At 36.2% G+C, this 21,250-nt stretch overlaps 1 protein-coding gene across 9 annotated transcripts in view; it reads right to left on the bottom strand.

Moving 5' to 3' along the window:
• Positions 1 to 251: 251 nt before the first annotated feature.
• Positions 252 to 21,250, bottom strand: part of Sphkap (SPHK1 interactor, AKAP domain containing) — a 157,327-nt gene continuing 136,328 nt past the window's right edge. For 7 of the 9 annotated variants that reach the window (XM_074071909.1, XM_074071912.1, XM_074071908.1 and 4 more), the window contains 6 exons: positions 13,587 to 13,772; positions 13,071 to 13,097; positions 11,448 to 11,534; positions 9,241 to 9,293; positions 8,969 to 9,153; positions 252 to 2,137 (listed from right to left, as the gene is read on the bottom strand). In XM_074071909.1, coding sequence (XP_073928010.1) covers positions 1,994 to 2,137; positions 8,969 to 9,153; positions 9,241 to 9,293; positions 11,448 to 11,534; positions 13,071 to 13,097; positions 13,587 to 13,772 — 682 coding nt within the window. In that variant the 3' untranslated portion in view covers positions 252 to 1,993. The remainder of the gene's footprint in view (positions 2,138 to 8,968; positions 9,154 to 9,240; positions 9,294 to 11,447; positions 11,535 to 13,070; positions 13,098 to 13,586; positions 13,773 to 21,250) is intronic. The other 2 variants (XM_074071907.1, XM_074071911.1) reach the window with 2 other exon arrangements.

The raw sequence follows: 21,250 nt of genomic DNA on the forward strand, positions 1-21,250 counted from the left end.
GAGAGATCCCATCAAGCATCCTATAATGCTCAAGACAACCCTGGCAACAAAGAATTATCTGGCCCCAAATGTGATCAGTGCCAAGGCTGACAAGGAGTGATTTACATGAATATTGCTAATTTCAACAGATTTCATCAAAGAACTTGTTCCAAAATTGAAAGCAGGTCAGCAAACTCTTTTTAAAGGTTACATCTACTTCATCTAATCACAAGGTGACTAGTTTTTCTATAACGTACTTAAAGCTCTTGGAGGAAAAAAAGAACAACAATTTGCAACAGGAATTTATTGATTAGTTTGTAACATTAGATACAATATATGTAACTTCATCACATGGTTACAATCCAGTGTTTGTGCTTTGTAGGATAATAAACATTTATTTGAGCATGACAAAAGTCTACACACAATATTTTGGGATTGTTTAAAAAATAAATATATCCTTTCCATTTAGTAGCATAAAGAAGCACATTTGAGTTTGAGGTGAGGGATAGATTTTAAAATCTAGTTAATGCGTCAAATTAAATATACCATCTAAATTTGGACTATTTGTATAATAAACACCCAAAGAGCACTGAAAAAGATGCCTGGCAAGGTGTTAGTGGGAAAAAGTATGGTTTATAAGGAAGTGTTTTTGACATTTCATGATTTGGATAATAGATTAGGTAATGCCAGTATTGATAGTGTGGGGCCTTGTTCACATTTAAAATTATTTTGCAGTCTTTAAAAGCAAAATAAAAGAGTAATATTTCAGAAGATTCTTAATAAGTACCTCTTTAATCAACAAAATAAAAGTTTGTGTAGCTAATTTAGTCAGAAGGAAAGAGACTTATTAGGAACATATTAAATTCCCCCATTTTTCAAAAGAGTAATTCTGTTATTAAAATATTTAAAATGTGATAAAACCTTCTTTTCCACAAATACAGTGTCCAACATTTTTGAATCAGGAAGTCTGCAATCCTAACTAGTCATGTCAAACACAAGACCATTAACCTACATTCATCACTGTAAATGTCACTGGAGTAGTATGTCAACTGTATGAGTGTCAAGGCATTCACAGTGCAACAAACCACCAAGCTTAGTGTATGTACCTGACCTTAGATAACAATCTCTTCATGGCTTATGAGCCTCAAAGGTAAGTCAATATATTATTTAAGATAATAATCTCTCCTTAATTCATAATAAAAGTAAAATGAAAGTTTATATTTCACATAATTCAGTATATAGGCAGACTTTATTTCAGTAAGTAAGGGTAAGAATTCTGTAATAATTTTGTCCAAATAATGTAATGATAGAAACAAGGCAATTTCAGTCTTCTTCTCTCCCAGCTGGGTGCCATTTGTTTTCTGGTAAGCAAAGAAACCCAGAGATGTTTGGGAAGAACTGGAATATCCATCAATGGATTGCAGTGAAAAAAATGAAATCACCTCCATAGGGAACACTGATACACTGCTCCATGTCTGTTAATACCTACTGATATTGATCTGAAGGTGGAAATCTTTTGTATGAAGTCCTAGAGATTATCTCACCCATATCCTAAGTGTTTCCTTGGACTGACAGCCCCTTCACCTACTCAGAAAAGTATAATGAAGATTACAGCATAGTTTATAAAATCATTTTGACCAGTAAGTTTGTTTCCAGTTGATTCACATATTTGGAGACAATAAATATCACTTTATATTATTACACATATATGAGTCCAGCTTTCCTAGAGTTTGGGGCTGTTGTAAGCTTTGTTGTTGGGCCCCACTGAAGTGGTTTTTTTGCAGCCATTTGAATACAAGATGTTTTGGACGTATCCATGGGTTGTATTGATTTGTACAGATCTATATCCTGCTTACTCTTAGATTTGGTCCATGAACACAGTACCGGAGAAAAGGTTTTTTAATAGTTCTGCTAATGTGATACAATGTTTTGAGAAAGTTCAGAGTATTTAGAGCAAACTACTATAATCTAAGCTGGGATGAAGGAAGGAAATACTCCCGAGGGGAATGCTGCTTTATCCCAGTTCCAAGAGCCAGTCAAAGAGACTCGGGGTCCCTTCCTTCTGCTCCTCATGGATTTTGCAGTACTCGACAACTGCATGAAAGATATCCCCCACCTTCCAGGACTTCTGATGAACCAGTTGCACGACATCTAGAAACTTAAGAAAGACAGAGAGTTAGAACTCATATCACAGTGTCCCCCATGGGTGGCATCTCATTTACTGCCCTTCCAAGGCCAGTGGTCCTCCTGTCTGTATTTGAGTATCTCTAGTTTCAGGAGACTGTTTTCTAGGACAGTCTATTTCCTTTCTAGGAATGTTTCTTCAACTGAAGTGAAATTTTCTTCTTGGGAGTTCCATTATTAATAGGGGACTAGATAGAATGAGGCTAATTCTTAAGAGTCTGTCTTTTAGGTGTTCCCTCAGGTTTGCTTTTCTCTGGGTTAGACTTTCACCCATACCAGGACTGTCCAACATGGCATACTGTCCTTTCTAGTTCTATCATAAATAATTTCTCATTGGATTTGTATATTTAGTCAAATAAATTAAATGCCAAATTTTCAAGTAGGGCCACCCATTGGTTCCTCATTCCATCTTGAGAAGCACATCTTACCCACATGATGAGAACAAGCATCAAGAGATTTTTATCCAAGAAAAGAGTGAGGGAGCACCATAGAATTTCAGAGAAACCAGCCATTGCCTGGGTGGAGCAGGTGAGGAGATTGCACCATTGTTAACACCATTCACCATCTTGCCTAGTTTCCTCTCTACTGGCTTCCTCAGATTTTGGGAACAGATGAAAATTCTTTAGGTGAAGGACTTGATTATAATGCAGACATACTCAAGAAGGGAGTATTCCAGGTGGCTGATTTATGAAGATATATAAAGGTGACTGTTGAACTGTTGCTTTTATCTCAGTGTGTATGAAAGAGTCAGGTCATGTTTTTGATTGAACAAATGAGTGAAAACACGAAGTTTCAGAATATTAGTCCCAAGGGAAGTGGAAGGGGAGAAGGCTAAGGCATATTTGCATGATTTGATTAATCAGTCTCTCTCAGCTTTTATTGGAAATCTAGGGAGTAGACATTCCTGATGGAGAAGCCCTGGCCTTCATGTGTCTGAAGATTCACTGGGAGATGCTCACAGGTCAATTGATTTCTCTCTCTAGATTTTCCTGAATGGGCACCAGTGGACTTTGACAATGTCATCCTTAAGGGTATGTCCTGTCTTTACATGTCTTGTAATGGTTCAGTTGATGCAAAGTACACAGAAGTGAAACATTAGCCTTAGGTCCTTTCTGCTTTATTTTTTTTTACTGTAAACTATGGCTTACTGGACCACCACTTTACTAACTTTTCTCTCTAATTAATTGCTTGTGGAGACAGAATCAAAACTCTGGCACAGAGGCCAATATTTGACAGACCCTTCCCAGAAGGTTCTGTACTTCAGACTTTGCTGGAAGCCAAATTCCAGCTTCTTTCCATCTCTGTGGGGCCTGCAAAAGAGAAACTCTTAGTGTGGTAAAGACAACAAGATGCTAGTGTGATCCAAAACGAGTATAAGACCCAGCAGCGAGGCCACTCTACTCATAGTTTGACGAATGCTCTGGGCTAGAATCTGTCTCATGATTTCTAAGTCCAAGCTGATAATCCAACAAAGCATCTTCTAAAATAATCTGGCCTCACTAAATATAGCATGCTCTGAGGCAGGGATGACTTAATCTTGTACAATGAGATCTTGAAACATCTATGGAGCTGAGAAGCAGGAGGTCTCATGCTTTCTTCACGAAAAACTGGATAATAATGAAATCAGAGGTTGTGAAGAAGCCAGAAAAGGAAATTTCCAGCTCATTACTATAGACTTTGACAAACACATTTTATTTAGCAGCTGGCCCTAGAGCTTGCATCCTGTCCAGCCATGCTATTACTTTGGTATTTTCATAGTTAGCTTTAGCATGTCAGGGGTTTTGGCTTTTCTTTCCACTATATTAAAAATAAAATTGAAAGTTTTTTTTATTTCATAATCAATAATAATTAGGTTCCTTTTCTGTAGACCACAGTTGGCATTTCTTAAGCGAATATTTTGTCTTAGGAAACTCAAAGAATCTATATTCTGTGACAATTTACCATTGATGGATCATTTAAAACAAAAAGTATCACATGGCAAACGTCTTTGTATTCTCAGGTACATTTAAAGGAGTAGATTATTTACAAAATCATGTAGGTATATTTATGGGAGTGTCTGCAAACTGTGTATTTTTTTTGTGAATCATTCAACCAAGTCTTCTGAAATCAGCTACCATCTTTTGCTCCAAAGCAAAAATTAGATTTTGGTGGGCATGAGTGAGTTGGTCCCTGGATTGCTCCTGAAATCATGGCCTATGGGTTTGTGATTTTTAGCCTTGACAGCATTCTAGAATTGTAGAGACCTTGCAAAACCCTGATGCTTGGGGCTTAGCCCCGGAGGAGATGCTTACCTAATTGGTCGGACCATGGAGTTTGTAAAACCTTCCCTGGTATTTCTGACACTCCCTGAGTTTGAGAATACCCATTAAAGGGTTCACTGGGGACAATTTCTTACGTTTACTAATGAAAAGCCCTAAGACTTTGTACAATAGTTACTAATATCTGTTGTTGTCCTCATTTCTCCTCCTTTGTGATGTGCATCTTCAACTCATACTTTCCCCCCCTTTTTTGGTAGTACTGGGGTTTGAACTAAGGCTACTGCACTTGTGAAGCAAGCACTACACAGCTTTCCAGACCTTTTTGTTATTTTGGATATAGGCTCCCCCTTTTTGCCTAGTCTGGCCTAGAGCAGGATCTTCCTGTTTTATTCTTTCTGCCACCACTATGATAACAGGCACTTTCCAGGGTGCTCAGCTTATTATTTTTTTTTATGTTGAGATGGGGGTCTAGAACACTATTCTGCTTGGTGTGGCCTAGAACCATGATCTTCCTAATCTCAGCCTCCCAAGAAGCTAGGATTATAGGAATGAGCCACTGGCGACACCTAGCTAGAACTGATAATTTAACTGAAAGTTTTTGGTTTTCTTGAGGGGGAAGGTTGAGTCAAGTCAATATCATCATTTTCTCTCATTCTCCTACAGCTTTGCATGTGGCATGGTCTAGGAAGTTAACACTGAGGCCATTTCTTTTCTGATCCCCACTTCCTTAGGAAGGCAAGCATATATCAGTTTCTTCTTTCTGCATGTTCCTTTCTATGAACTGCTTCCATGACAAGGGAGTAATTCTTAAGGCATGCTTAAAGATAAGCAAGGCACTAGATTTGCTGTGAGGCCAGTCATCAGCCTCCTCCAATTCATAAAAATTTGCTGAATTTAAATAGAAGAAAAGCTGCTGGTGAGCTAGTGATTATTGGGTCCCAAAAGCAGGACAATTATTCACTGGGTTGTCTTTTTCTTTTTTAAACCAAATGTACTAACGACCTCTTTCTTCTTCTGCCTTGAATTAATTGGAGTAAATTTAACTGATGTTGCAGTTGCTGTGAATTAAACTTATAAACTGTTTTAGGTTATTGGGTGTTAGGATTAGTAGCCATCTTCCCATAGAAGAGGATCTCAGATATTAGTCCTCATCAGAATGATCAAAAGGTTAGGAATTTGAATTGTGATTAAGCATTCAAGGCAATTCTATTTCGTACCCATTTGACTTCTAGCTATAATTTGAAAACACAATTTTTATATGCTTCTCATTTCCCTTGTTCAAAGTAAACTCCCATCACATCTCAAGGTTGCTGTTTACAAACCTGTGCATCTCTTGGTTTATGTTCTCCCTGCCTTGCGTTCTTCCTGAATTAGAATGTAAACTCTAGAGGGTAGTAAGTTTTGTCTCTTTTGTTCAATAGGTCTGCAGAGATTCGAACAACTCCCAGCATGTCAAAGATACTCTGTAAACATTAGATGAATGTTCAGAATGTAGGACTTTCAAATACACATAGCCTTTTAATGACTAGGAAGAATGAAAATAAAATGAAAAGCTTGAAAATGAAGATGCAATGTGTCACCAGAGGAATGACAGTACATTGGGCATCCAGAATATTTGGAATTTGCTTTTTGGATAGAACTAAGGCTGGGATTTCATCATAAGCTGTATTTAAGTGCCCTCCAATTCCAAGGCCAAGCTTCTAAGCAATAGTGGGGAAGATGAGTTGCTTTAGCATTCACTCATGTCATCCTCTGCCTCAGCCTCTATTTTCTTAAGGCAGGAAGGTTAGTAAATTGATCATACCACAGAGGGAAACATGTTGACTAAATTAATTTGTCCAAAAAATAAAATAAAATCAAGATTCACACAAATAGAGACTTAAGGTATTCTTCTATGTAGGTGTTCAATAACTCAACTGACAATGGTAAGATATCATTTCCTGAACTTAGAGTTTCTTTAAACCTTCTCTAAGCAGATGAGGACCGACTGAGATATTGCTGTTTGTGCATGACCCATCCCCTCTCTCTTTTTCACCAGTCTTGAAAATGGCTGCTTAATTACTTAACTAATTAAAAAACAAACAGAATCAGGCCTCAAAAATCACTCTTGATAAAAGAATGTCTAAATGTTGGTTTAAGGTTTTCTTTATTTAACCAATTCAATCATAGACAACAAAAGGTGGCATCCATTTACAGAAAAGCTTCTAGTAGTACAGAGCCTTAACTGACTCTGAAACTAAATTTAGTCCCTAAAGCTGTATTATTTAGAATTCCTTGAGCTGATTGAAATGAGTAAGTGAAACATAATTTTATGTTTTTCATGATAACGGTAGTGGAACATTTATTTTCTCAAAAACATAGTGACGAGTATGGACAGGAATTCCCTTTTAGAACTGAAAACTAGTTAGGGATAGACAAATATCAAGCCAGGGTATGATTTACATAAACCAGGCATTAGTGAAATACTCCTTATTTTTTCACCAACTGGGGATTTATTAGATGTATATACACATGAAATGTTTCTTCAAAAAGATGGAATGAACTAAAATGTGTTCCCTTAAGACACCCCTGAAAGTGCACCACAAAATACTTTTATTTATGGAGTAGCTAGAGATAAAGTAGAAACCCTTTCATTTTTTTCCCAAGATCTTGGGAATGTACTACGGAGAATATTCTTGTTTCCTTCCCCTTGGGATAGAGTATGATACGGAGAGGGATCAGATGTGACTATGCTCCTTTTCACCCTTTGCAATGAGCAGGCTGGGGGGTTAAGATTGGAGGAGATTTTATCAAATAGTGGATCATTCATCACCTTGCCACAGAACCACGACAAGTGAAGAGGATACCAAGATTAAGTTGGGTAGAAGATAAGGTAGGTCTAGACATGAAAAGAAGTATAAAATATTGGTGGGAGGAAGACATTGAAGTGAGAGAGAGCATAGAAAATGAATTAAGTCTTCTGGATTTTTCCAGTAGTCAATTCCATTGGTTGTTCCTACAAAGATGGGGAGGCTGTTCTTGCATGGGCAAGAAGGTAAAAACTACTTTGTTTTGGGTTGTTAGGTTTTGGTGCTGAAAATTAGAGTGTAATTTCACATTAAAATATCCAGATTATAACCCAAAGTCATTTAGCTTAGAGAGGCCCTTTTAAATGGAGAACCACGAAGAAGTGTTTTTCAGAGTACGCAGGACTTGGGGACTAGGCTCAGGGGTCACTCTCAGAGGAATCTCTCACCTACCAGCCTCTTGTGGCGGGGGGGGCGGTGTCCCAATTTGCTCTTTAGCAAAAGAGGGAAAAGTCGAACCCATTCTGTTCCTCTCAAGTGTAATGAGGTACATGGAGGTTCCTAGTGACAATAAGACATGACAAGTACATGGTGGCTGTGAAGGGCAGGATTCTAAAACAGCCATCAAGATTTTCTGCTGTAATCCTTAGGAACATGAATGGTATAAAACAGCATATCCTTGCCATGCTACTTTACATGGTAAAGGGACTCAGTTAAACTTGAGTTAATCAAAAGAGAGATTATCAGCAGAACTTAACCTAATCACACAAACGCTTTAAAAGCACAGGATTTTCTCTGCCTAGTGGCAAAAGCTACCATAGAGACTGAGAGCATCAGAACATGTGGCCCAGAATGTCTGCAGCTTGTAGAAGCTGAGTATGAGTAATGAAACGGGAACTTCAGTCTTACAACTGCAAAGAACTGAACTAGGACAACAAATGTGTTTGTACACTTCTTCTTGCCTGTAACTTTCCAGATAAAAGACCAACTAGACCGACTTCTTGATTTCTGTCTCCTAAGACTTGAGCAGAAATTATAGTGAAACTCACTCCAATTTCTAACTTGCAAAGCAGGGTGTTCTTGAAGCTGGTATATTTGTGGCAGTTTGTAAACAGCAATTAAAAAACTAATACAGCATTATCAATTTGATATCGTTTTAAAATGAGAATAAATTACAGGAACTTGACTTTGAAGACATTGGGCAGATGGATTCATTCACTGATTTTAATGGTTGAGATTCTACCATGGTTCGTGGTAGAGATAAGGTTTTAGAGATAAGGATTTAGAGCAATTGTTACAATTAACTGTGGTATTGACTAAAGTTCTATTCTTTAGCATCTAATGAAGAGAAAATTAGAGTTTAGTTTGAATATCAGAATGACCTCACTTTAGTTTCTAATATATATCAGGTCATTTTTTCCTACATTTGGTGTGTTATGAAGAGGCTGGCCTCAGAGCAAGGTGCACAAAAAAATAACAAAAGAATTAAATTGTAAATAGCTTTGAAAAAGTTATCTCTTCAATTTCCTTTCCTCATTACCTCCACGTAGTTAAGACAAACTGAGGGTCAAAGAAACAGTAATCATTTCTAGATTTATACAGGTGGAAGGTTTCAAAGTTCTTGCCACTGTTCTTAGGTCAAGAAAAGTCAAGCTCAAACACTTTAAATTCATAAGGATTAAGTGGGCACTTGTTGAGTTTCTAACACTGACAAAAACACAAAGCTTTGTTGATTTCCTACTCAAACAGGGAACATGGTACCTTTTCAATTCTGCTCTCCTGAGATTTCTTAAAGTAGATTGTGGGGATCCCCAGTTCGGAGGCAGCTATCCACTGCAGAGTAGCTCGAAGCTCGGCATCAGGACACTCTGGTTCCAGGTCAAAGTTGATCACCAGCAGGCTCCTTGGGTGGCTGGCTGTTCTCCCTGGCAGTCCAGAGGCATGTTCTGAACAGATACAACCACAGCCTTACTCTGCTTTCCAAAGGGAAATTCAAGGTAATTGTGTGTCAAAATTATGGGAATTTGGCTTACCCTTTATGCTTTCTGACTGTCCTTTAAGAATCTCCTTTTCTTCTACTAATTCACTTTGAAAGGAAAACAATAGTATATGGTTGATAATATGTAGGAAGAATCAGTTATAAATGGAAGATGAGGTGATGGGTTTTATTACCCTACACTTCTGATTTTTTGTTCTCAGCTGGGAAAGAACAATGGGGATATTGCATAGACCTATGGGGTGTGCAGTAAATATCCCACTCCACCAAAGAGAAGTTCAGACAACCTGAATGGTTTTAGTTAGGATAACTGATGTGGAAGACTCAGGGAAATGTCCTCTGTTCTCCAGTCTTCCTGCCAGAAACCTCACAGGATTGAGCAGTCAATCCCAAGGAGAGATTTGGGGTAGCTAGTTCTGACTTTGGGACTTACCCTTCTCCTGACTTTTAGTTGTTATTTAATGAACCATATGTTTCCATATAGTCACAGAATTTTTTTCTGAACTGTGATTGCAATTTGTTTGTATTTTAATATAGGAAAATTTTTTTTGCATATATATCATTCTTTGATCTGAAACACGTTAGAAGACAATCGGCAAACTGCAGAATCTAAATTTTACTGTAAAATATTTCAATGAATTGAAATTTTTCTTTTTTACTGCTTTTATTACAGGCAAGTATGGTAGGATGGAGATGTTTTATAACTAGGGACTCATAACTGATGTGATTATTTCATTACCTATGGTAGCGTTTAACATTGGAGATGTTTTCACAGGGTATGTACTTATTACAGGGCCTTGTACAAAGTGGGAGGATTCAGTAATGTTTCCAAAATGAGAACATATGGTCCAAAAGATGAAAGGAAGTGACCATGTTGGAAAGCCTCTAAATTTCCTAGAAATTTGGAATTAGCTTCTTAAAATGTGTCTTTTGATGACACAGGATTCTCTTATATTCTCTTTTGCTACAAGATCTGGCTGATAAATTCCATTGAATTGTTAAATTTCATTGAATTGTTGAATTCCATTGATGATGGTGAATTCCACTGATGTAGAGAGAAAAATTAATACTTAATGCACATTTCCTAAGGGTCAAGATTTTCTGTTTGATCTTTGTGTAAGTGACATAAGGGCATGACAAATGTCAACTATCATTTTTGCTATTATGGAGCTACTGTGCTGGGTAATGGATGTGGTGATCTTAGCTTTTTCTTGAATACACACCTACCCTGATGTCATAGGCTCATATTGCAAGGAAAGTGGGAAAAGTAGCTAAATTAATGTTTCCTGAAGAAAAAAATATACTCCAGAGTAGTTTTTGTTTGTTTGTTTTTTGGTTCTCCTTAACAAGAAAAAAGCAAATGTGTGTGTTCATATGCTCATCTCCACTTGTGAATAATGGTTCTGTGAAACGATGAAGGATGCTTTGGAGCCTCCAATCACTGAGGGATGCACCTGATTAAATGGCCAAATAAAAATACTCTAGCTATTGATAGTGACTGAGAAAATAGGTGGAAGGAATTTTAGTCCTATACTTCCTCTTTATTTTTCTAAAATTTCAGAACTCTCCAAATAATAAGCTAAGTCAGAATAGTCAAAAATAGATTTTAGTTCACTTAATTTTCCAGAGCAATCACAAATTCCAGGAGTAGTCATGACTTCATGTTGCCCTTCTGTTCTGTGCTACACTTTATGTAGTACACAAATACATCTCTAAGAATCTTTTTTTTTGGTTTTTGAGAAGTCCTCATATTGTGGGGACCAGGGTCACCAAGTGGGAATAACACATCTCCATCATGGCAACCATTTGGTATTAGACACATTTAGAAATGATAATCCTAGGTGTCCACAAGCAAAAGAGAATCCACTCACACTTGATTATATTCGAGTGACAATACGCTTTAGTGAATCAAGCTATTGAATAGTCTTCCTTGGGTGGCATGGTACAATTGAAATGCAATTTTTGCTTCTATATGTCCAAGTAGGAAAAGTGACATATACTTCTTATTATAGTGATAAACTTTATCTGAAATGATTGTTCTACAGAGACTGGATTCAAAGTCAGGAAATAGGTGGGTGATAGAGAAGGGTCTATTCCAGGTCTGAATCCTTGCTTTAGTGACATGGAACCACAGCAGCACAGACACAATGAATCAGTGGTTGGGCACAGCCTGAATGACCAAAATGGATTGCCAGATGGAATTGGAGTGTGGTCTCACAATCACTGCACCTCATGGCTACTTACTGAATCATGGGAGAAGATGGCATGTTTTCCTGATAAATGTCCAGGTCCATAATGCCAAGACTGCTAGTGGCACTACTGTTGCCATTGCTGACAAAGCAAAAGTTTACATATTAATGCCTGTCCCCACACTGGTTATGCTGCTGAATCTGATGTTCCACTGTTGTAAGAGGTACTACCTTGGCTCTCCAGGAGAACATTGCTTTTTTGTCTAAGACTTTCACATTGGTACTGATTAGTGCCAATCAGGGGGAACACAGGCAGAAGACTCAGAGCTCAGGGTGACAATAATAATAATAACAATAAAGATAGTGATGATAATTTATAATTACTGAAGGAATATCACACTTGGTGGATCACTCCCCCAATGGGTAACAATCAGCATCTCTTTCCTTCTTCATTCTATTTAGAGAGAAGATATTCATCTATAAACAAGAGATGTCCTCCTGGTGGGTATTTCTATAGAAATGAAGATACTCCTTTTGGCTGGGGAAGATACTAGAATGCTTATCTGCCTGTTTCTTGGATTTTGAAAGAAACCAGTGAACTCATTTTCCCTTTGTAATTCAAGGGATTTTTCTCAGGGACATTGCAAAGGATTTCATAGGATGTACACCTGCTTTGTTGTTTTCCTGCAGACTAGATGTAGAGAGAAATAATCCAACTTTGGGTTATGGTCAAAATTTCATTGCTCTCTTATTTGACAACCTTCAAGAAGGAGCAATGCTTGATACCTTATGTATCATAGAAGAAAAGATCACATCTTGCTATGTACCACAGAAAAGGAGGATCACATATTGTATCATTTTTGTAGGCTGTACAACCAACATATGGTCTATTTATGAGCCTGGAACTTACTGTTAAACACAGTAGAGTTCAGTCAGTTTTTTTGCTCTGTCTGTACTTGTGAAATGAAAAGCACTGATTTCTTTTTAAACAAAGCTCAGTGAGTCTCCTCACACCTTCTCTATTTTCCAAAGAAATCTTTTCCAAGTAAGATTTTGGAAAGGTGACTACTTGGTATGTCATGTAGTAACACAGTGTTCCTTCAGGAATATCATGAGTAATCAGCCAGCCAGACTCCCTCAACTTTAAATTCTTGTCTTAAGTTTCAGGTGGGAAAGCCAAGATGTTCACCAGATGAAACCAGATGATTCAAATTCTACTGGAGGTGATCATCCCACAAACTTTTGCTATTCCAAAGATTGAAACTCTCTTTGCTTCTATTTTTTTTTTTTGGCCCCAATAATTTTTAAATTTTTAGATAAGTTATTTAGCATTGTTAAATGTTTCCAAGTCTAAATGGACTGAACTGCCAGAAATAAAATTTTAAAGAGCCCAACATATGTCTTCAGAATCCTACTTTCCAATCGGCTCCTCTGGAAAGTTTATGGATTTGTTGGTCTAAGGTCAACTATGACTTTGGTCAGAAACCTAGAATTTCTTTTAGAGTTTCCACTTCATAGAGGGTTAGTTTTTAGTTCATGGCTTCTGATTAGATCAAGTCATTTCAAATCTGATCTCTACTAAATTCTCTAGCTTTTCCAAAAACAATACAGAGGGTAGGGGAGAAAAAGGGGAGGAACAATCAAGCCAAACAACACAACACAGCATGGAAACACTTGCCTCGTGTAAACCCAGCCTGTGTTGCATCTGAAATACAAATGAACCAGAAAGAAAGTTCAAACACACCAGGTGTAATAGCAGCTTCTGTTAAAAAAAAGTCACAGTTGTATTCCAGGAATGAGGGGAGGAGTGATAAAGGAGAATGATGGAGGAGTTGCATTCAAGTATGATATACGTGATGTATTGTAAGAACTTTTTAAAATGCTAAAATGTATCCTCAGCACAACAATGAAAAAATTCAAAAAAAATCACAGTTGTTATCACTGAATACACTAGCTGGGGCTTTCAAGACAGGGAGCACAGGTGAGCCTTAACTTTGGCCAAGGTCATCAAACTTATAGCTGGACATTAAGATACTTTTAGCACAAATCCTGACAGGGAGAGCTTGGTGAATGGGGAGCTTTCCTTTTGGTTTTTTCTCTACTAGGGACACTTTGCAGAGAACAATAAAACGCATTTTCAGAATCTTTCTTGAGACCAGTTTCCTTGGGAGTGAAGTGAAGGAAAAGCAGGTACCTCATGGATCTCTCACTGAGCTGCAGAAAGCTACTTGTGTCATCTGGGTTGTCCTCCTCATTGGCTAGCTGGGACCAGCTGCCTGTACTCTCCTCGCTGCTGCTAGAAGGGTTGGGGAACTCATCGGGGGCTCTGGCTTCTATTGAGACTTCAGCTTCAGGTACATCTCTGGCTCCAAGGTTGTCACTGTAGATAGTAAAATATTATTACCAAGAGGGGATTCACTATACAGAACTTTTCACAGAGACCAAGCTGGACGCTCTTGAGCCTGGGTGTCCACCAGAGTGAGAAGGATGTTATTGGACACAGGTGGAGTCTTTCTTTAGGTTGATCATCCTTTTGGTAGCCAGGTCCCATTTTTCCTTTTCACGATTATTCTCCATCTCTTTAATTCGTCTCTTTCATTTTCCAAAAGGTTAAATACACAAGAATTACTGTGTAAAATGAAGATCCACAAAGCATCTTCTGGAGGGAGGCCCAGGAGTCTGTAATTTAATCAACTGCCTTTGGTGATTCTAGTACAAGTGGTATGTGGACCATGATGGGGGAAAATATCCACCCTGGTTTTGGAGCTTTCCCAAGTTATTTATCCTACAAATGTTTCTGAACATGTTTTGGACTTGCAGCCACCTTTTACCCTGTCCCTTCTCCCTGAAACCACATCAGCACCACTTACTTCTGTTTCTCCATAGCTGGGACTACTGGCATGTACCACCGTGTTTGGCTTATTTATTGAGATGGTATTTCACTTTTTGCCAGGCTGGCCTCAAACCATGAGCTTCTGGATCTCTGTCTCCCAAGTAGCTGGGATTACAGGTATGAGCCATATAGGTGAATTTTGATACCTGAGGAATTTTCAAAACATTTTGGCCCCAACATCCCTTCTGACAATATTCTGGATAGCTATGGTATTGAGGTATGTGTTTTTAGAATCCTCTGCTACTTAATAAACTTGGTTTTCCTTCCTAGAATGTTGAGATATTTTTTCCCCCTAAATTGAGCATGGAGGAAAAGAGAGAATGGGTGCAGCCAAGGAGACAGTATTTACTTTACTTAAATTCAAATTAAATGTTAATAATGACAAATGGAAATTATATATACATATATATTGCAAAAAAAGTGTAAATGAACCAAGTGCTAGAACAAAGGAGAAAGCTCTGACCCCATTTGTTTGCCTGCTTAAAAAGTAACTTCCTGGGCTAATTTCTTACTAAATTAGGATCTTCTGTTATCAGAAAAACTCATTCCAGTGTATTTCTTGCCAAAAAGGAGTTAAATCCCAGTGATTGACATTGAATATCCAGATTCTGTCAGAATACGAGTCTGTCAGTAAAATTTATTTTACCTCAATTTCATGCTCTATTTGCATCATCTCTTGTGTTCCATGCCACAGAAGTGAAAATTCTAAAATTCTGGTTTTCAATTTCTTTTGAGAGAAATTTATAGCTCTGCTAATTTATTCGTGAATAATGCACAGATGTGCACTGCACATGTGGGCAGATGGCTTCCCCCATTTCTGTTCTCATGGCTTCCATACAGCTTTTGAGGACCATATGCCACATCAAATTCAACTGTAGAACCTCTGAGTTAGCAGGGATCTTAAGGTCAAGTCCAGTTTGCCCAGTTTGTAAACCAAACTACTCTCAGGATTCTTATATATCTGTGTTCTACCTGTAGCATAATAATACTAAGATCTCCTTGAATCAATTTATTTTATATAACCTAGGTATGTTTTACTTTGAGAAGAAAATTGAAGTCATTACAGCAAATGGAAAACAAGAATTGCATGGCATACGTTGAAAGTAACATGTAAATAAACATTCAGGTACAGTCTAAGCCCTCTTTCCATTGGATCCTGAAAAGTTTAGTTCCCGTTAAAAATTATTTGAAAGGAGGAATAAAAAATAAATGTGAACTCACTTCTTACACACATATTTGACTCTAACTTTAAATGCATGAAACATACATATTCACTAGACTTTGAATGAAAATAAACTTGGTTCTTTTGACTTTCTCCATTCTATTTTCATGACCATTGGTCTCTGCTCCCATTTTTATCATTTCCTTTTTTCCTTCTACCATTTTGGGTTTAATTTGGTCATCCTTTTTGAGCTTCTTCAGGGGACATTTAGATCATTGATGTTGGACTATTATTTTTTAAATAGAAACATTTAAAAGTATTATCTTTCTTAAGTAGTACTGACTTGGCTGCATCTCACGAATTTTGATGTGTTTTCATTTTCATTCAAAATATATTCTAATTTTCTTTGTCACATTCTTTGAGAAATAGATAATTTAGAGGCGTTATTAATTTCTTAATATTTTGGAGGATTTTTCCGACATCTATTTATTATTGAGTTTCAATTTGTGATTATGATTTCTTTCTTTTTTTTTTTTTTTTTTTTTTGCAGTACTGGGGCTTGAACTCAAGGCTTCTTACTTGCTAGGCATGGGCTATACTACTTAAGCCAAATCCCTAGCCATTTTTTTCTTTAGTTATTTTCAGACAGAATCTTTGGGCAGCCTCAGATGGTGATCATCCTACTTACAGCATACTAAGTAGCTGTAAATTACACATGTGCACCATCACAATAGGCTTATTTGTTGACAGGGGGTTTTGCTAACTTTGCCTGGTCTGGTCTTGAGCTGTGATCCTTCACCTCCTAGAGCAGCCAAGGTTATGAGCATAAGATACCATGCCCAACCTATGACTACTTTACCTTAGAGGGTAACGGTTTCAAGTGCACTTGCAAAAACATATATTTTGCTGTTGGAGATGGAATGTTCTAGCAGTGTTGATTAGGTCAAGTTGATTAGGAATGCTGCTCAAGTCTTGCATATCCATATTCACTTTCCATCTATTACTTTTTGAATTACTGAGAGAAAAGTTGAATTCCAAATTTTAATTTTATGTTTGTCTATTTCTCCTTCTATCTTTTGTTTCAGATAGTTTGGGGTTATGTTATTTAGGTGACTACATCTTTAAAATTATTTTGTCTTCTTGATGAATTTACTCAACTATAATATTTGATAATAAACATCCTTATTTATCTTTAATGATATAACTCATACGTAGTGTGACATTAATATAGTTATTCTACTTATATTTTATTTTCCATTCTATTACTTTTTTTCTGTTTGTACCTTAGTATTTGAAGTATATTTCTCGTAGATAGCTTGTGCTAGGATTTGGTTTTTCTTACTCTGCTTTTAAAATGGTATGTCTAAGTCATTAATAATTTATATGAATTTTTGATGATAATCAATGATTATCAATGATAATCAGTATAATTACAAATTATATAAAGTATCAATGAGGGTGGATTTAAATATATTATCTTGACAATTGTTTTCCATTTGTTCTTTCTATTAATGCATTTCTCTGAGTTAACTGAATATTTTTAGCATTTTATCTGCAATATTGATTTATCATCATAAGTTTTTTATTTATATTTTCAACAGTTATGTCAGGAGTTATTATATTCACCTTCAACTATAGGCTACTCTCTGATTACATTATACAAACTCATGTATAATGGAAGGCCTTTATAACAGTAAAACTTTGTTTCCCCTTTTCCATTCTTTGTGCTGTAATTGACATATATTTTAGTTTCTCATATGTCATAAAATAACTTTGTAATTTTAAACAGTCAATATCTTCTAATGAATTGCAAAGAATGGCTGGAGGTATAGCTCAGTGACAGAAGTGCTTACTGAGCATGTGCAAGGCCCTGGGTTTGATCCCCAGCACTATCAAAACAAAACAAAGCCAAACAAAAACAAAACAAAAAAAGAAGAAAAAAGGTAATGCAAAAGAAAAATTTTAAAATGTGATTCAGTGACTTATATAATTTGCAGTCTTTTTGTGATTTTATGAGATTAAAGTTCCACCAGTATTCATTTCATTAATCTACGATTTTCCATTAATACTTATGTATATGCATAAGTATACAGTGTACAATTATACAAGCAATATAGTAACATACGTTCATGAGATTTTGCTTATACAAAAGTTATTTGACATTTGTTTAAAGTTTTTAGTAGGTTTTATTTTTTAAAGTTGCTTTAGCTTCATTGTAAAGTTGAATGGAAAATATAAAGAGTTTCCAAATACCCCCTTTTCTCCCGTACATACACAGCCTCCCTCCTCCTTACCATCCTGTACCAGAATCAGTGAAGCTACATTGCCACCTCATTATCACTCAGTGGTTTGGATTTGGCCCACACTAGCAGGCATTTGCTCTCAACTCATTGTCTTATTTGCAATTTCTAATGACACATGATATTGAACTGCTTTTCACACGCGTGTTCTTTGGTGAACTATGTTCAGTTCTTCAGCTAATTTTTTTAATCAAGTTGTTTGTTTTTTTGTTGAGTTTAATAGTTCTTTGTATATTTTGGATAGTTGTCTTTTATCAGATATTTAAAAATTAATATTTTCTTTCAGTTTATGACTTGTCTTCTCATCCTCCTGTCAGTGACTTTTGCAGAGCAGATTTTTATGTTAATAAAATTTAACTTATCAAGAATGTCTTTCAAAATCATGCCTTTGGCATTGTCTCCAAGAAGTCATCACCATACCCAAGTTCATCTAGATTCTCTCCTATACTGTTTTGTGTGAGTTTTACAGTTTTGCATATTACATTTAGGTCAATGATCCTTTTTGAGTTAATTTTTGTGAAGGATGTAAGGTCTGTGTTTAGGTTAGCTTATTATTATTTTTGTTATTATTATTAGTGACTATATTTGTGTGGGACTATTACTGGACTCTTTATTCTGGGCCATTGATCCACTGTCTGTTCTCTCACCCATACCACACTGTTTTGTTTATTACAACTTTTTATAGGTATTGAAGTCAGGTAGTGTTAGTGCTTTGATTCTATTCCTCTCTTTCAATATTGTGTAAGCTATTCTGAGTCATTCGCTTCTTCATATAAACTTGAGAATCGTGTTGTTGAGAACTAAAAATTATCTCAGCCTTTTACTGAGATTTTGTTTAGATTTGTTTAGAACAACTTTGGAAAGAACTGACATCTTGACAATATTATGCCTCCCTCTCTATGAATTGCCTTTAGTTTTGAAAGCTATTTTTGCTGAACAAAGAATACTAGGATGACAATTTTTTTTCTTTCAGCACAGTAAAAATGTCATACTTGGTTTTTTACTTATAGTGCTTCTGAGGAGAAATTCACAATTTTTATTTGTGTTCTTCAGTATGTAATATTTATTTTTCTCTGGGATACTTTAAAATATTTTAATCACTATTTAAAAATAATTGGGGTATTGTTATTTTAAATAATTTTATTATCACTCTTTTTAAATAATTGCCCTGATGTGGTTTCCTTTTTTGTTTGTTCTGCTTTAAGATCACTGCACTTCTTTGATATTTAAGTAAGCTTATAATTTTCATTAAATTTCATGTTTATGTGTATCTTATAGCCATTTAAAGTTTTGTCTGCTTATTTTACCTTTTCTGTAACTTCCCTATATGTTTCTATTGATGATTATGTATTTGGGTATGATTGCTATTTTTCTGCTTCCTTTTATGTGTAACATATTCAAAATTTGATTTGACGATGAAAATTCATGTGTTGATTCCTGGATTTTGTTATACTTTTAAAATAGTATCAGACTTACTATAGGTTACATTATTTTCAGTTCAGGTTGATAATTTCAATGCTTGTTCTTAACTTTTGTTAGGGCAAGTTTAGATGTATATTTTTAGGTCTTACAGTTTAAGCTTTAATTCTACCTTTTGATCCATTTAAGGTCTCTACTAAAAGCGGATGTGCTTAACATGGATTTTATATGCTGGCTGATCGGAGCCACCCTTCTCCCTGACCTCTGTGAACTTGGGGGAATTGTTCAGCATTTCATAAGCTCTTCAGCTTCCTGGAATTGCACTTGTGCATGCATGCATCGATCAGTGAGTAGTACAGGCTTGAGAGGATCCCTCTACAGACTTCTGAGTTTTTTCCTCTGCGTGGCTTCCTACATTTTCTGTCTCCTCAATGCAGAGTAACCACTGGGCTCTGCTCAGGCTCGCCCTCCTTGTACTATTGTCTTAAAAGGGAGTCAAGGTAGGAAGTTGGGCTATTAAAGGATTCACCGTGCTTATTCCCCTTTTCTCAACATGGTGCTCATATTTTGTCCACTTTTCTACTTGCTTATAGAGGGAGGGTGAGTTCATTGTAGGTGAAAACAGAAGTCTTCTCACATTTATCTTTTACTATTATTTTCTATGCAGATAACCACTGAGGTTTTATGTTCAATGGTACATACATATAGTACCTTTTATTTTTGATTTATTTTTATGTCTGCCTCGTACTATTTTGGTTGTAATTTATTCCTAGCCTCTGTTTTTTGTATCCTTTTTTACCAAATATTTAAAATATGCTTATATTATATTCTATATCTGACAGTTCCAATACCTGAGATCCTTGGTAAGTTAATTCTGCTGTTTGATGCTTGTGCTGAGTCTTGTATGCTTTGCAGTTTAAGGTTCTTTTTTTGGGGGCCTTGGAATCCTTTAAGACTTGGGCTTAAATATCTAGAGATTTATGTTAACCTATGCCAAGCATTTACAGAAATATCTGTTAACCTGAGATTCTTTTAAGGTAATTTCATAGCTTGGGATTTCTGCTGGAGACAGATTTGTAGCTGCAAACTGGAGAATGCCTTCAGGAAGGTGTAGAATGAGTTTTAATTCATCATTTTGTCTTCAGATTCTTTCATTTTTTTCTTTAAGATTTTCATTACTATAATTATTACTGCTAAGCTCAGCTTTGTGTTTAAAGGGATATTTATTATATTTCACCTAAGATTTATAGGTTCTAGATTCTAGGTTCCTAGGATGCATGGTGGGAGAATTTTTCAAGCTAGCACAATGCAATGCTTGAATCTTTCACTTCAGTTTGTTTCCCAGGGTGAGCACTTTCTTTTCCTTTAAGTTTCATTTCAACATCTGATCATAAGTAGCCACTTATTCCCTATCATGTAACTCTTTTTGATGTCTTTCAATACACTTCATAATAATCATTTTCTGAAGAGTTTTTCCACATACATTTTCTGTCTCTCCCACTAGTGTGTAAGAACCATGGGATGCAGCACCAGATTTCTCTAATTTCTTCTGCATTTGTAGCCCCAGGGATGGTGGATATTATAGAGTGAATGCTCAAATATTTGTTGGATGAATATTTTCTTGATGCAAAGAAAAATTAATATGCAATATAGAACATGTTTCTAAAACATCAAACCATGCCAGCAAGTGCACCATGTGGATACTCAGGCTTCTCAGTTTGATATTTATACTGAATAGGTTGAACTTATCAAAAAGTTAAGGTGATCGCTCTTTAGTAATCGCACAGAGGGAGATGTGTTATGGCACATTGTTGCCCAGTAGGATACCCCTTTCTCAGAAATCAAGAACAGGGCTATCCTAATCATTTAAATTTTCTATAACTATGGTTAATTTATGCTGCTTGAAAAATATGATGGCCTAAAAGACAACAGTTTCCATTTGGTAATGACTTCCACAATTAACCTGAAATTGTTATTCTTTTGCCAAATAAAAGGTAAGAAAGTGATTTTTTACATCAATGTGTTGAGTTTTAATGGTACTTAAGAATTATGAAAATATCCCTCAAGAGAGTAGCCTAAAAATA

The sequence above is a fragment of the Castor canadensis genome, chromosome 4, assembly GCF_047511655.1.
Source record: "Castor canadensis chromosome 4, mCasCan1.hap1v2, whole genome shotgun sequence".
Taxonomy (NCBI): domain Eukaryota; kingdom Metazoa; phylum Chordata; class Mammalia; order Rodentia; family Castoridae; genus Castor; species Castor canadensis.